The sequence below is a fragment of the Pistacia vera genome, unplaced genomic scaffold (assembly GCF_008641045.1).
Source record: "Pistacia vera cultivar Batoury unplaced genomic scaffold, PisVer_v2 Contig123, whole genome shotgun sequence".
Taxonomy (NCBI): domain Eukaryota; kingdom Viridiplantae; phylum Streptophyta; class Magnoliopsida; order Sapindales; family Anacardiaceae; genus Pistacia; species Pistacia vera.
Genome location: NW_022195282.1, coordinates 589,227 through 602,098, shown reverse-complemented (window position 1 = coordinate 602,098; position 12,872 = coordinate 589,227). Strand labels below are relative to the sequence as shown.

At 37.1% G+C, this 12,872-nt stretch overlaps 1 protein-coding gene and 1 pseudogene across 1 annotated transcript; one reads left to right on the top strand and one right to left on the bottom strand.

The window, feature by feature from the left end:
• Positions 1–12,872, top strand: part of LOC116116462 — a 30,752-nt pseudogene extending 17,880 nt beyond the window's left edge.
• LOC116116342 (auxin-responsive protein SAUR71) lies at positions 8,041–8,427 on the bottom strand. Its single transcript, XM_031402435.1, has one exon. It carries the CDS (start codon positions 8,425–8,427, stop codon positions 8,041–8,043), a length of 387 nt encoding a protein of 128 aa, XP_031258295.1.

Below are 12,872 nucleotides of genomic sequence, written 5' to 3'. Positions count from 1 at the left end.
GCTATGATTTTGATGCCCACAAGTGATTCTATAGAGTAATGTTACACCCACAACCTCTTTTCACAAGCTTTCTCTCGTAACTCCAGCGTGACAGCTCGACAATTTATCAGGTGAGACTCAGGACGAGCTGACTAGTTACGAATTACCACGTTGGGGTTGTTAGAGGAAGTTTGTAAGAAGAGGTTATAGTTGTAGTATTTTTCTATTCTATATCATAAAATTTGTTCAAATTTCAAACCAATTTTGTTTTATTAAATTTTGTGTTTTTCCTTCCTTTTGAAGTCAATTTATTTTGTGTTTGGTTCTGCCTTTTCTTTCTTTCGATTTTTCTTTATATATTTATAACAAATTAAATTATGTGGTTATGTTGCTTTAAGAATAAGCGGTCCATTCTTTCTTGCATTGGTTGATTGAATAATTTGGATTGACTACCAATAATAATGCGAAAGCAAAGGGACCTTATGTCACCAAGTTTTACCTGGTAGGTGATCAAATCAATTAAAATGGTCTCTCTAACTCAAACTATAAGTTTCACTGGGTGGATGTTTCAAAATCAACTGAAATATTGCCAAGCGTAATGTCAAAATGAAGCCAGCACGAACATAACAAATATTGAAACCCATTGGCCCTCAAAATTTCACTTGGTATAGTTATATAGAGTGAACGACTTTTTCCCACCTAAAAAATAACTTAACGACATTTTTTTACCCACAGACTTTCAAAATACCACTTGTCCACCCAAATGACACTTTTAATGACACTTTCCCACTTTCCCCGCCAATCGCCGACTGATTTCAACATTGTTGCGATCCTAAACTACCACCATTCTCTTCCCCGATCATCACTCACTAAAACCTCTCAAACCTTTAACCTGTCGACTCCATCAATCGTCAGCAATAGAGCAATTAGGGTTTGCGTAACCGTCCCTCCCAAGTCAAATGACAACCAATCACGACCACCAGAATCTAATCTTCCACCACCAAAAAATTCATCAGCCTCCCATCTTCAAGAACCCTAACAACATGGACTGAGTTTTCTCTCCGTTTACCGTTAAATAAGAAAATGTATTTTTTTGGGTGGAAAAATGGTATTTTGAAAGTCTGTGGGTGAAAATTGTCATTAAACCATTATTTGGGTGGGAAAAAGTCGTTAACTCTAGCTAGTTATATATTTATAAAACAAATGAATAAATGAACATGTAAGAGATGGGAAGAGATGAAGGCTGTAATTGTAGTCATTGTCTTAGATGAAGACAAAGAGTCCATGCAAATAATCGAGATGTAGTCTAGGAATCAGACACAAAACCAGCTTAATGAAAATCTTTTAAGAGATTCAGATCATACAATATATATTTTAAGGACCCATTTTAGTTATACTATAGTATCCATAGTTGAAGCCTATAGGGATGGTGATTATGGCTACTGAAGTAATTGGGTAGGAGTTATACAGAATTACAGATAATCGGGTGAACAATTTGTCCTTCCAATTTCGGCCTATAAGAAAAAAAAATGGGAACTAGAATTATATTTTTACAAGCCTCACGAGGAACCCACCACTAGGTTACAACTAGCTTAATTCTTCTCATTTTCTCGGTGATCAGTTGTCAACTGTGTCGTGGTGATTCTGCAATCTTTTCTACCCAAAACTACGGTGGAGATCCTCGGAAAAATCACAACTATAATAAAAGAATTACAAATAGTAATTTACATGTGAAGATGAGGTCCAAAATATTCTTGTTGGAATGTGAACACTTTTTGGTAATTGATGAAAAAAATAAAGCAATCAAGAAGAAAAGGCAAACAAGAAGAAAAAGAAATTTAAGTTTTAGGTAAATTCCTAGTTTAGGAATTTGTAATTGAGAATAATTGTTTTCTTTTTCTATTGTGAGATGTATTAGGAAAGAAGAATTGGTTTAGGACTTTATTTAAGTTAAAATAGGAGAATGATTTAAATTAGAAGAGTTTTATTAGGAATAGGAATATGAATCTTAGTAGAATAAGAATGTCCTATTTTACCTATAAATAAAGGAGTTAGAACCAATTCAAGGTTATGAGAGAGGGAAGTAAAGAAAGAGAGAATGTGAGGATACAAGGGGTTTTAATGTAAGGGTACTACGGGTATTGGGAAAATACCAAAGGGTATTAAACACCATAGGAACAAGATGTTCAGCAGAAGAATTAGAGTATCCAACGATCGCTCATAATGAAGGTTGATGGTATGATGAAACACTTGTATCGTATTCATATTATTATAGTAAAAACTCTCTTGTCTGTGGATGTAGGCAAGTTATGCCAAACCACGTAAAATATCGTGTACCTTTGTGTGTTATATGTTGTTCTTTAATTTTATGTTTTTTTACTCCTCCGATTTTCAACATGGTATCAGAGCAGATTTTGATTTTTCAACAATTCTTTACTTCTCAATACCCTGTTGCAGATACTACATCAACTATCAAGTCATATCCAACAGTGGTCCATTTGTTGTAAGTGTCTGTGCATACATTTCTCATGAAAATTGCAGCCTCGCGTTCACTCATCTCCGGATGAAACAACTTGCGATGTAATCCACTCTCTAGCATTAATAGCATGGTGTTGATGATACCGTCCATATAACGACTAAGTAGCAAGGTAATCCACTCTCTAGCATTAATAGCATGGTGTTGATGATACCGTCCATATAACGACTAAGTAGCAGGATAACCCTTAATACACAAGTTATTCATGTACAAAATAACGAAGTCAACTTTAGATAAAAGTTGTCAATAGAATGTATAAAGAAAAAAAGATCCAATAAGAAACTCTTTCATTACCTTACAAATTGATGCCACGTATCACTCTTTATAACCCCAAATAGATCTTGTAATTGGGTCATTTCATGGCTCAGCTTGAAGTGTACGCTCTCAAAACCAGGCGACGTTTCCAAAATGAAACCAAAATCAATATGGAGAAGCTGCCGCTTGTTGCATTGTGATAGAATCAATGAAGTGTTGGTCTACAGTAGGAAGAGTAAAGGGGATGAAATAGAGGATTACAAGCCAAGACATGGGAGGGTGACAGAAATGTACAGGATAGATGGCTTTTGTTGATAGGCAGAGTACAATATTCTGTTATATGTGGGAGTGCTAGATGAATTAAAAAGGGAGAATGTTTGGAGATACAGATTATTGAGAAAAGTTGGGAAAAGGGAGGAAGCTAGCCCTCGGAGCTCAACGATATCTTTGTTTTTCTTTAAGTCTTTATTTTGTTCATGCATTTCGTGAGTTGGATAGATAGTAGATTTGCATTCGAAAAGTGTATCACTTTGTTTATGTCATTAATATACACATTTTCTTGAATCTTGTTTTTGGTTTATTGTTTGAGTTGTTTTGTTTGCTTGAGTGTGTGAGTTAAAGAGAAGGAGTCTATCAAGTGGTATCAGGGTAGTTGCCACTGGGGTATGGTTAGCACTACAATGGAGAACAGAGTTGATAATGTTAAGAAAGAAGTCACAGTGATTTAGAAAGACCTAACCAAGTTGATGGAAGCTGTTACCTCCATGAGAGAGATAGTTGAGATGCAAAACTAGATGTAGCAGAAAGACGAAGAAGAAGCTCATCGAAGAATAGAAGAAGAAGCTTGCCGGAGAATAATGGTGCTGGAAGAAGGTAACCACTCCGGAATAGGAAACCAACATAACGGAGGAACTAGCTTGGAAAACGAACCACCACTACTTGAGTATGGGGGTTATAACCATGGTAAAGAGGGAAAAGTGGAGAGATTGTGGGGGGGGGGGGGGGGGGGGGGGGGTGGTTTGTTGGGTACAAAAGCTTGAACTACCGATTTTTTTCGATGATGACTTTTACGGTTGGATTTTTTGAGTTGAACGATACTTTGCCATCAATCAAGTAACAGAGGAGAACAAAGTCTTTTTGACGACGCTGTGTATGGAGGGAGAGGCCTTTCACTAGTCTCAGTGGACAAAATCCAGAAATCCAATGATGGCTTGGCCGGCGTTTAAGGTGGTGCTCTTTCAAAGGTTTAGCAGTGCCCAGGAAGTCAACCCTTTGGAGTTGGTCATGTCAACAAAGCAATCAAGTACGGTGTTGAACTATTATCGTCATTTCGAAGAGGTAGCAGCGCTGACCATCGACCAGAGGGAGGATGTTCTCACCGCAACCTTCATGAACGGACTGAATCTAGAAATCAGGGTTGAAATTAAACTCCAAAGACCTAACCTACTGGACCAGCCCAACTCCTTAATCTAAGCTACCACCTTAGCCTAAAGATTTGGAAGAAAGGAATATTGTATTGGATGAAGCCTGCGTAGGTTTGGGCTGACAAGGGAGAGTGGGAGGAAATGTAACTAGGCCCCGAAATTTTACCAACCCCTTCAAGCCCGATGAATATTATAAGGTCCAACCTCACTTGACCCAAACCCACATGAACTAATCCCTTATGACCTAACCTAATATGAGCCAAACCCACCCAACAACTAATCAAAGAACTAAATCCACTCCATCGACGTTCAAACGTTTCTCCACCGAGAATGCGTCCAACTCAAGGTCAACGCTAGTCGAGAGTTTCAGATCTAACACTTTTCGATGGGATTTTCCCTTCAAAAAGCTTACTGAGGCAAAGATTCAGAGGAAGAGAGAGAAGGGTTTATGTGACAGCCTTATAGGTGTGATGGAAAATTCTCACTTGGGCATCGGTGTGGAGAGAAGCAATTCTACGTAATTTTGCTTGAGGAATGTGAGGCAGACCCAGCCTAACCAATGAAGAAGAAGGTGAGGAGATTGAAATTGAACAACCACAGAGTAATGTTGAGTTGTCCATCAATTCGGTGGTAGGAATACACTGGCCAAAACGATGAAGCTAAAAAGGAATGTTCAAGGTAGGGAGGTGATTGTTTTGATTGATAGTGGGACTTCCCACAATTTCATTCGTATAGAGGCAGTAGGGAGTTTAGGGATCCTAATTGTTGCAACTCCTTCTTTTAGAGTTAGAGTTGGAGATGGGTACTGGGTTACATGTAAAGGTAAGTGTAAAGAAGTTCCCTTGGAATTACAAGGTATGGTATTCGTCTAATATTTCTTTCCCTTTAAAATGGGAAAGTGCCGATGTGGTGCTTGTGATGGCATGGCTAGAGACCTTAGGGGAAACAGTGATTGATTGGAAGAAACAAACCATGAAGTTCAGGTTAAGAGAAAAAATTGTGAAGTTGTGAGAAGACCCATCCCTAAGTAAGACAATGGTGTCCTTGAAAGTAATGATTAAAACGGTACAGAGTGAACGTTAGGGTATTTTGGTGGAGTTTGGGGAGATTCAAAAGCAATTTGGAGGTGAGGAGAGAATGGATGAAACATTGGCTGAGGTGCTAGACCAGTTTAGGCAAGTGTTTGAACCCTTAACGAGACTGCCACTAGTTAGAACACAAGAGCATTCAATTCAATTAGTGGCAAGAACCTAGCCCCCAAATTTAAGACCATATAGATACCCGTATTACTAGAAAAATGAGATAAAACTCATAGTTAGGGAGATGCTAGCCTTGGGGACCATTAAGCTTAGTGTGAGTCTATTTTCAAGCCTGATATTGTTAGTAAAAAAGAAGGATGTGGAGTGGAGAATTTGTGTAGATTAGAGGGTAGTAAATCAAGTCACTGTACCCGATAAATTCCTTATTCCGACAATCTATGAGCTATTTGATGAGCTTGATGGGGCATCAGTGTTTTCTAAATTGGATTTAAAGTTAGGTTATCATCAGATACGAGTTCGGCCTTAGGACACCCATAAGACTGCATTTAGAACAAATGAGGGGCACTACAAGTTCTTAGTCATGCCCTTTGGGTTGACAAACGCGCCCTCCAATTTCCAAGCATTAATGAATTACGTTTTCAGGCCATATTTAAGAAAGTTTATACTCGTCTTTATTGACGACATTCTAGTCTATAGTAAAGGGATGATAGAGCACTCAAAGCACCAAAAACTCTCACTCTTCAAACTTGATTGGAACACTAGTTGGTTGTGAATAGAAACAAGTGTTTGTTCTGACAACAATAGTTGGAATATTTGGGGCATATAATCTTAGCTGAAGGGATATCTGTTAATCCATCAAAGGTAGATAACATCCTCAAGTGGCCAATTCCGAAGAATGTGAGAGCTCTCCGGGGGTTTCTCGGCTTAACTGGCTACTACTGGTGTTCTGTTCAAGGTCATGATAAGATTCCCTCGCCTTAAACCGCTTTACTAAAAAAGGATGCTTTTGAATGGAAGGAATTTACCCAAGTAGCTTTTGAAAAATTGAAGAAGGTAATGACCAATGTGCCAGTATTGGCCATGCCCGATTTTTCCTAAAAGTTTATGATTGAGACAGATGCCTCGGGTAGTGGATTAGGGGCAGTATTGATGGAGGAGGGCATACCACTCACTTTTCTGAGTAAAGGGTTATCAATGAAGTCACAATTGAAATCAGTTTATGAAAGAGAGCTCATGGCAGTAGTTCTAGCTATTCATGATTTTCTCCATTACCTTTTAGGACACTATTCTATCATCAAAATTGATTAACAGAGTCTGCATTTCTAAACTGATAAAAAATTACTAGGTGGGAGTCAACAGAAGTGGGTTATCAAGTTATTGGGGTTGGATTTCGAAATACAATATTTTTCGCGATTGGAGAATAAAGTCGCAGATGCTCTTTCACGGAAACAGGAGGAAGGGGAATATAATGCATTCTCCATTGGTTGTTTTGCAATTATGGGAGATTTAGAAGAAGCAATTCAACGAGATAATAAACTTTGTCATATTGTCCAGCAACTTCTAATTGATTCAAACAGCCAACCTTCTTTTCAACTTGTAGGGCATCATTTACTCTACCATAACTAGACTTGGCAAAACGGGTCCAGACCCACGGGTCCGCCCATACTTGGGTAAAAAATATGGGGTATGGGTTTAATATATTGGACCCGTTTTTTAAACCCGTACCCATATTATTGAGGGGTTATATGGGTGAACCCACGGGCACCCGCTGGTACCCGTTTTTGCAAATCCTTAACCCTAAGTCCCTAACTCTAAAACAAAATGTCAAAAATCAAAATAACAATTCTCTCCCACCCCTCAATCTCTCATCACTCATCAGTATACCTCACCTGATTCATTCATTCTCTAAACTCTCAATCTCTCATCCGTCATTCCCATTCCTAGTCCCATCGTCGCCCTCACTCATCCTCGTCAGTCGATCATCTCCTCTCTCTCACGTCGTCGAGACTCGGGCGTCATCTCGTCATCTCCTCTCTTTCTCCATCGCAAACTCGCGGCTCTCCTCCCTACCATTGCAGTCGCAGATCGGTGAGTTGGGTTTCAAGATTTGTTTTTATTGTATCCATCTTTGTTCCAAAAAAGCTGCAGCTTGTTTGATGCTTAATTGACCTTTGTGATCATGCTGTTGTTGGGTAGAATATGTTTCACAAGATTTGTATATTTTGGCTTATTACAATTCGTGAAATCTCTGTCACGAACTATAATTGTGTGTTGGTTCTGCTTTTTCAGCAGCTCATTTCTCTCACTCTGGTTCCTTTTATGGTGGGATAGGGATATGGAATTAACGTTAGTGGAGAATAGGATCCACTAGGATCTCTCGCCACCCAAAATGTTGAATTAAAAAAAGGTTGAATTCTGTCATTCTCATTTGTTTGAATTTGGGTTTGAGTGTACATAGATAGATGTCTTTACTGTAAGCTTTGGAGCTAAGTAGGGTCGATGAATAATAAGTTGTAATATTGATGAAAGAGCCTCATTTTGGTAGTATTCATCTTTAAAACTTTAATTTGAAGATTTAGAATCAGAGAAGGTTACCCCAGATGTGGATTGGAAAGATCATAGATGAGTCCAAATTAGTCATGACCCATTGTTAGTTGTCCTCATCTTCGCTATTTTAATTAGTCTTATTAGGGATATGTTGATATGTGACACCTGGGATATCTATCCAATATCTCTGCTCCAAGAAATCAAGACATTGAGTTAATGTAATTAAATAAAATCTTTTTCTTGAAGAATAAATTGAACTCTACCATTCAGTAATGGCTCTTCTATTTCTCTTTAAATTTAGAATATCCTGTAGTTCTTCAGGTTGGCAAGGCACTGCAAGAACACCCTTTTGCTCGAATCCAAATTCTTCTTGAGCTTGCTCCAATAATTTAATGAATTCCGGGTTGTTCAGGTAGCCCAACTCTAACGTGAACCTCTTTGGTTTCTCACCCTTTACTGCAACAACTGCAAAATGACCTTTCTTCACTGTTCCACCAGATCCTTTTTCTCCATTTTTTCCATTTTCATCCACTTGGTTGAGATTAGCTCGAGCTCTAGATGTTGAGAACAAACGGCGTCGTTGCAACTTGGTTATGAGCACCTTCAGCTTCATTAAGCCTTTAATTCTCTCTTCCCTTACATCCATTTTGAATATGGAGGTCAGAAAACTGTATCTATATGAATAAGAAATTATATTCTGTGAAACTTGATTCACTTTAATCTATTTATTACTGAAGAGGAAATGTGACTGATGGTGGTTGTGAAGTCACCTACCATTGAACTAAATAACTTATCTCACAGTTTGATAATTTTATTCTAGTTATGGTGTCTTTGATGTTTGTTTCTTTATTTTATTGTATTATCCTTTGAGTGTGTGTGAAAGACCTAATATATTAATATTATTGTAACATTACCCTATCAATCATATATATATATATAGTCTGAAGCATTGACATGACGGATTCTAAAACTATAGATATGGATATGGTTAACATGAGAGCAAGTGACGATGCTTCTAAGATAATGCCACCTCCTTCTAATTATAGTATTCCTACAACTAGTTCTAGAAATAAACATAAAACATCAGAAGTTTGGAATTATTTTGAGACATATGTTGATGAGAATAAGAATGAGAGGGTTAGGTGTAAGGCATGCAATAAATCTTATGCATATGGTAGTATCACACATGGGACTAAAAATTTGAAGCGTTATATGGGAAACTGTCCAAAACGTGCCAACTATGATGTAGGGCAATTATTGATTGATCATGATCATAGATTACAAAGTAGAAAGATTAGTCAAGAGACTTATCGTGAATATATGACCTTATCAATTATTCAACATAATTATCCATATTCATATGTGGAGAATCAAGGAACTAGGAGAGTCTTTTCGTATGTGTGTGAGGAGCTTATGCATTATTCTAGGAACACCGCTTAGGCGGATTGCTTAAAAATATATGAAAGGATGAAGAAAAAAACTAAGCTTGAATTAGGGAGGCTTACTAGTAGAATTTGCTTAACTTCTGATGTTTGGACTTCTGGTACAACTGAGGGACATATTTCTTTGACAGCTTATTATATAGATGAGGATTGGGAGTTACAAAGTAAAATATTGAACTTTTGCCATATTCCTCCTCCACACTCAAGGGTTGTTTTGGCAGATAATATTATGAATTTCTTGCAAGAGTAGGGAATTGAAAAGAAAATTTTCTCAATTACTTTGGATAATGCAAGTAGTAATGATAGGATGGAGGATATCTTTAGGAACCAGCTTTGTGTGCAGAATGCTTTGTTATGTAGAGGTGAATTTTTCCATGTGCGATGTTCTGCACATATCTTGAATCTTATTGTTCAAGAAGGGTTAAAAACTATTAATGTCGCTTTAAATAAGATTCGAGATAGTGTGAAATATATTAAAGCAATTGAGGCTAGAAGAATCAAGTTTGGAGAACTTGCTATACAAATAGGAGTGAAAAGGTCAATGGGGTTGAGTTTGGATGTTTCCACTAGATGAAATTCGACATTTTTAATGCTTGAAACGGCTTTAATATATCGTCCTGTGTTTGTGGCTTTATCAACAATAGATTTCAGTTATAAATTTTGTCTATTAGATGACGAATGGGATAGGGGGGCGAGGATATGCAAGTTCTTGGAACCATTTTATGATATTACGATTTTATTCTCGAGTTCTAAATATCCTACAGCAAACTTATACCTGAAAAGTGTGTGAGAAATTCAGTTGTGTTTAATTAAAGAGAGGATGAAGTTGTTAGGAGCATGGCGGAACAAATGATCCCAAAATTTATAAAATATTAGGATTCTTATAGTTTTGTGTTGACGATTGCAACTATTCTTGACCCACGTCTCAAGTTTCAGTTTGTGGAGTATGCTTTCAACAAAGTTTATGATTCAACTACTGCCACATGGAAGTTGGAGGTTGTTAAGAATAACTTGCAAAAGCTTTTTCAACCTTACGAGGCTCAGTGTTCTAAAGAAGTTCCTGCCTCACCTTCAGTTGTTTCTCCTGCGAGTGGTCTTACTCTTAGTAGGCATGTAGATCATTCTTCTGTAAGTCACTATACTTTTTAGTTTTTATATTCTTATGATAAATAAAGTATTGTTTATTGTTTAATTTTAACTTTTGACACTTAACTGTTTAAACGATGCAGGATTTTGACAACTATGAGAGTGTTTTCATTTCCACTAAGAAATCCGAATTAGATCTTTATTTGGAAGATATCAGGTCAAACTAGTCAACCCAAGACCTAGCCACTTTGCCGAGTTTCACCCCAGGTTGGGTTTTAAAACATACGGTGTATATATGCAATTGGGCTTCCTCCTCCTTTGAGTTAGCTTTTGCGCTTGAATTCTACCTAAATTCACTTTATCATCATCGTACAATCTCTTTTACTTACTTTTTACACTGACTGGTACCTATTTCTTTCATTTTCTTTTTACACAGGCTGGCACCTAAAAATACAGGCAACATGGTGATTTTTTAGCTCAAAAATTAAACATAAATGTACCTATCTTAAAGTGGGCAAAAACTGGTTAATTAGGTCCAATTCCACCAATCTGTTCCCAGAATTCATTAAAAATACAAACAACAAATTGATGTAAATCTTGAAAGGGACTAACAAGTTGTACATTTTATATTCATGTGTTATATTTTAACTCTAATTCTTTATAAACTCCATGTTATAAAATGGTAACCAGATGTGGATACTAGGGCTAGACGAGAATTCCACTTTCCAACTTAGATTTGTAAAGCAAGAGTTTTACTTTATTTATTATTGTTTTCTATTAAACAGATAGTAAGGTTAGACGAAAATTCCAATTTTAAACTCAGAGTTTAAACAACTTTCTTATAACTTAGCATCTGTGATTTAAGTGGGCAGTCGTGTTACGTTAGCCTTCCCTAAGGATTAGTCAAGGTGCGCATAAGCTGGCTCGGATACCTTGGTTGAAAAAAAAAAAAATTCTTATAACTTACCCACTCTTGGGTAGCCCAAGTGGTAGGATGTGTGGTTAAGGCACACAGTCTCATATTTGAATCTGCCTGCTCCTAAGATTTAAGCGGTACCTTGTTATATGTAAAGGGGTTTGAGTATAATAAGGTAGATACACCCAGGAACCAATGAGAGGGGAAAAAACTTTCTTATAACTAGTTATATGTAAAGAGGTTTGTGTATAATAACGTAGATAGCTGTACGCACCAAAGAGTGAGGAAAAAACTTATAAGAAACTTGTTCTATGGAAAAGGGTTTGGGTATAATAAGGTAGATACACCCTCCAACCAAAGAGAGGATAAGGGTTCTTTAATAGAGATTCCAATTTGTTTGATTTATTTTCTATTTATTCAACTTTTTGACCAACTTTTGGATGGTCAGGCAATCAACTGAGATTCTTGGGTATATTACTCAAGTGGTCTTAAGTTTGATTCCCCTCATTGTTAATAAGAATGACTACTAAAGTATTATACGGTCCGTTAACTTTAAGACCCTAAAAGATTAGTTAAGGTGCACATAAACTGGTCTGGACATCCCCAGTTACCCAAAAAAAAAAAAAAAAACTTTTTGACAATTATCAAGCAACTTCTACACTTTTTGGTTTAAAATATTAAGGGTGCGTTTAGTTTCATATTTCTACCCATATTCCCAATCCTATTCCCCAAATATTGTTTGGCACATTATTTGAGAAATATTACTATATTTTTTAATTACTTACAGACCCCTTAAGTTTATTAATTTCTTAAATACGCCCAGAAAAAAGTTTAAAAATTAACAAAAACACCCCCACTGACCCATACTTACCAGATTCTAGCAATCACCATGGGTGCTAGCCGGAATCTGTCACAACAGCCTACACCACGACCAGAACTGGCTGCTAATTCATCAATCTGGTTTTTTCTGGCTGGATCCACAGTGGATCTAGCCAAAAAAGGCCAGATCTGGTCGTAAGCAACGGCCAAAGATATGGACGTCGTTATCGGTCAACGATGGCCAATATTTAGTCGTAGCTGACGGCCAAAGATGGACTTTTGCGGCCATCGACGGCTACATCTAGCCGTAGATCTGACCTTTTTCGACCAGATCCGTGGTGGATCTGGTCGGAAAAGGCCATATCGATGTCATACCCGTTAGATCTGACCGGTATGTGTTGTTACACAATTTTTTGGTCAAATTCTGTCGGTGGTGGCCGGAATCTGGCATTGCGGGTGGTGGGAGTGTTTTTGTCATTTTACAAAACTTTTATATATAGGGGTGTTTAGTTAAATTAGCAAACCTAGGGATTTTTTTTTATAAATTTTACCTCGTAATACTCCTCTATTCAACTACCTAATATTATTTCCAAAATCCTATCCAAAATAATAAAACAAACGGAGATATTGTCTTATCATATATCTAAGATATTAATAATTATATTATATTCCTATATTTATATACTAATGGAAACAAAACATGAGGTACAGCTCAAGTAACTTGTTTAATTTTCTCCATAATTATTTTCATTATCCTTCACATGTTATGGGTTTTTTAATTACCCGAGTTTGACCCACAGAACCCCCATATTCCGGGTCAATTCCTAA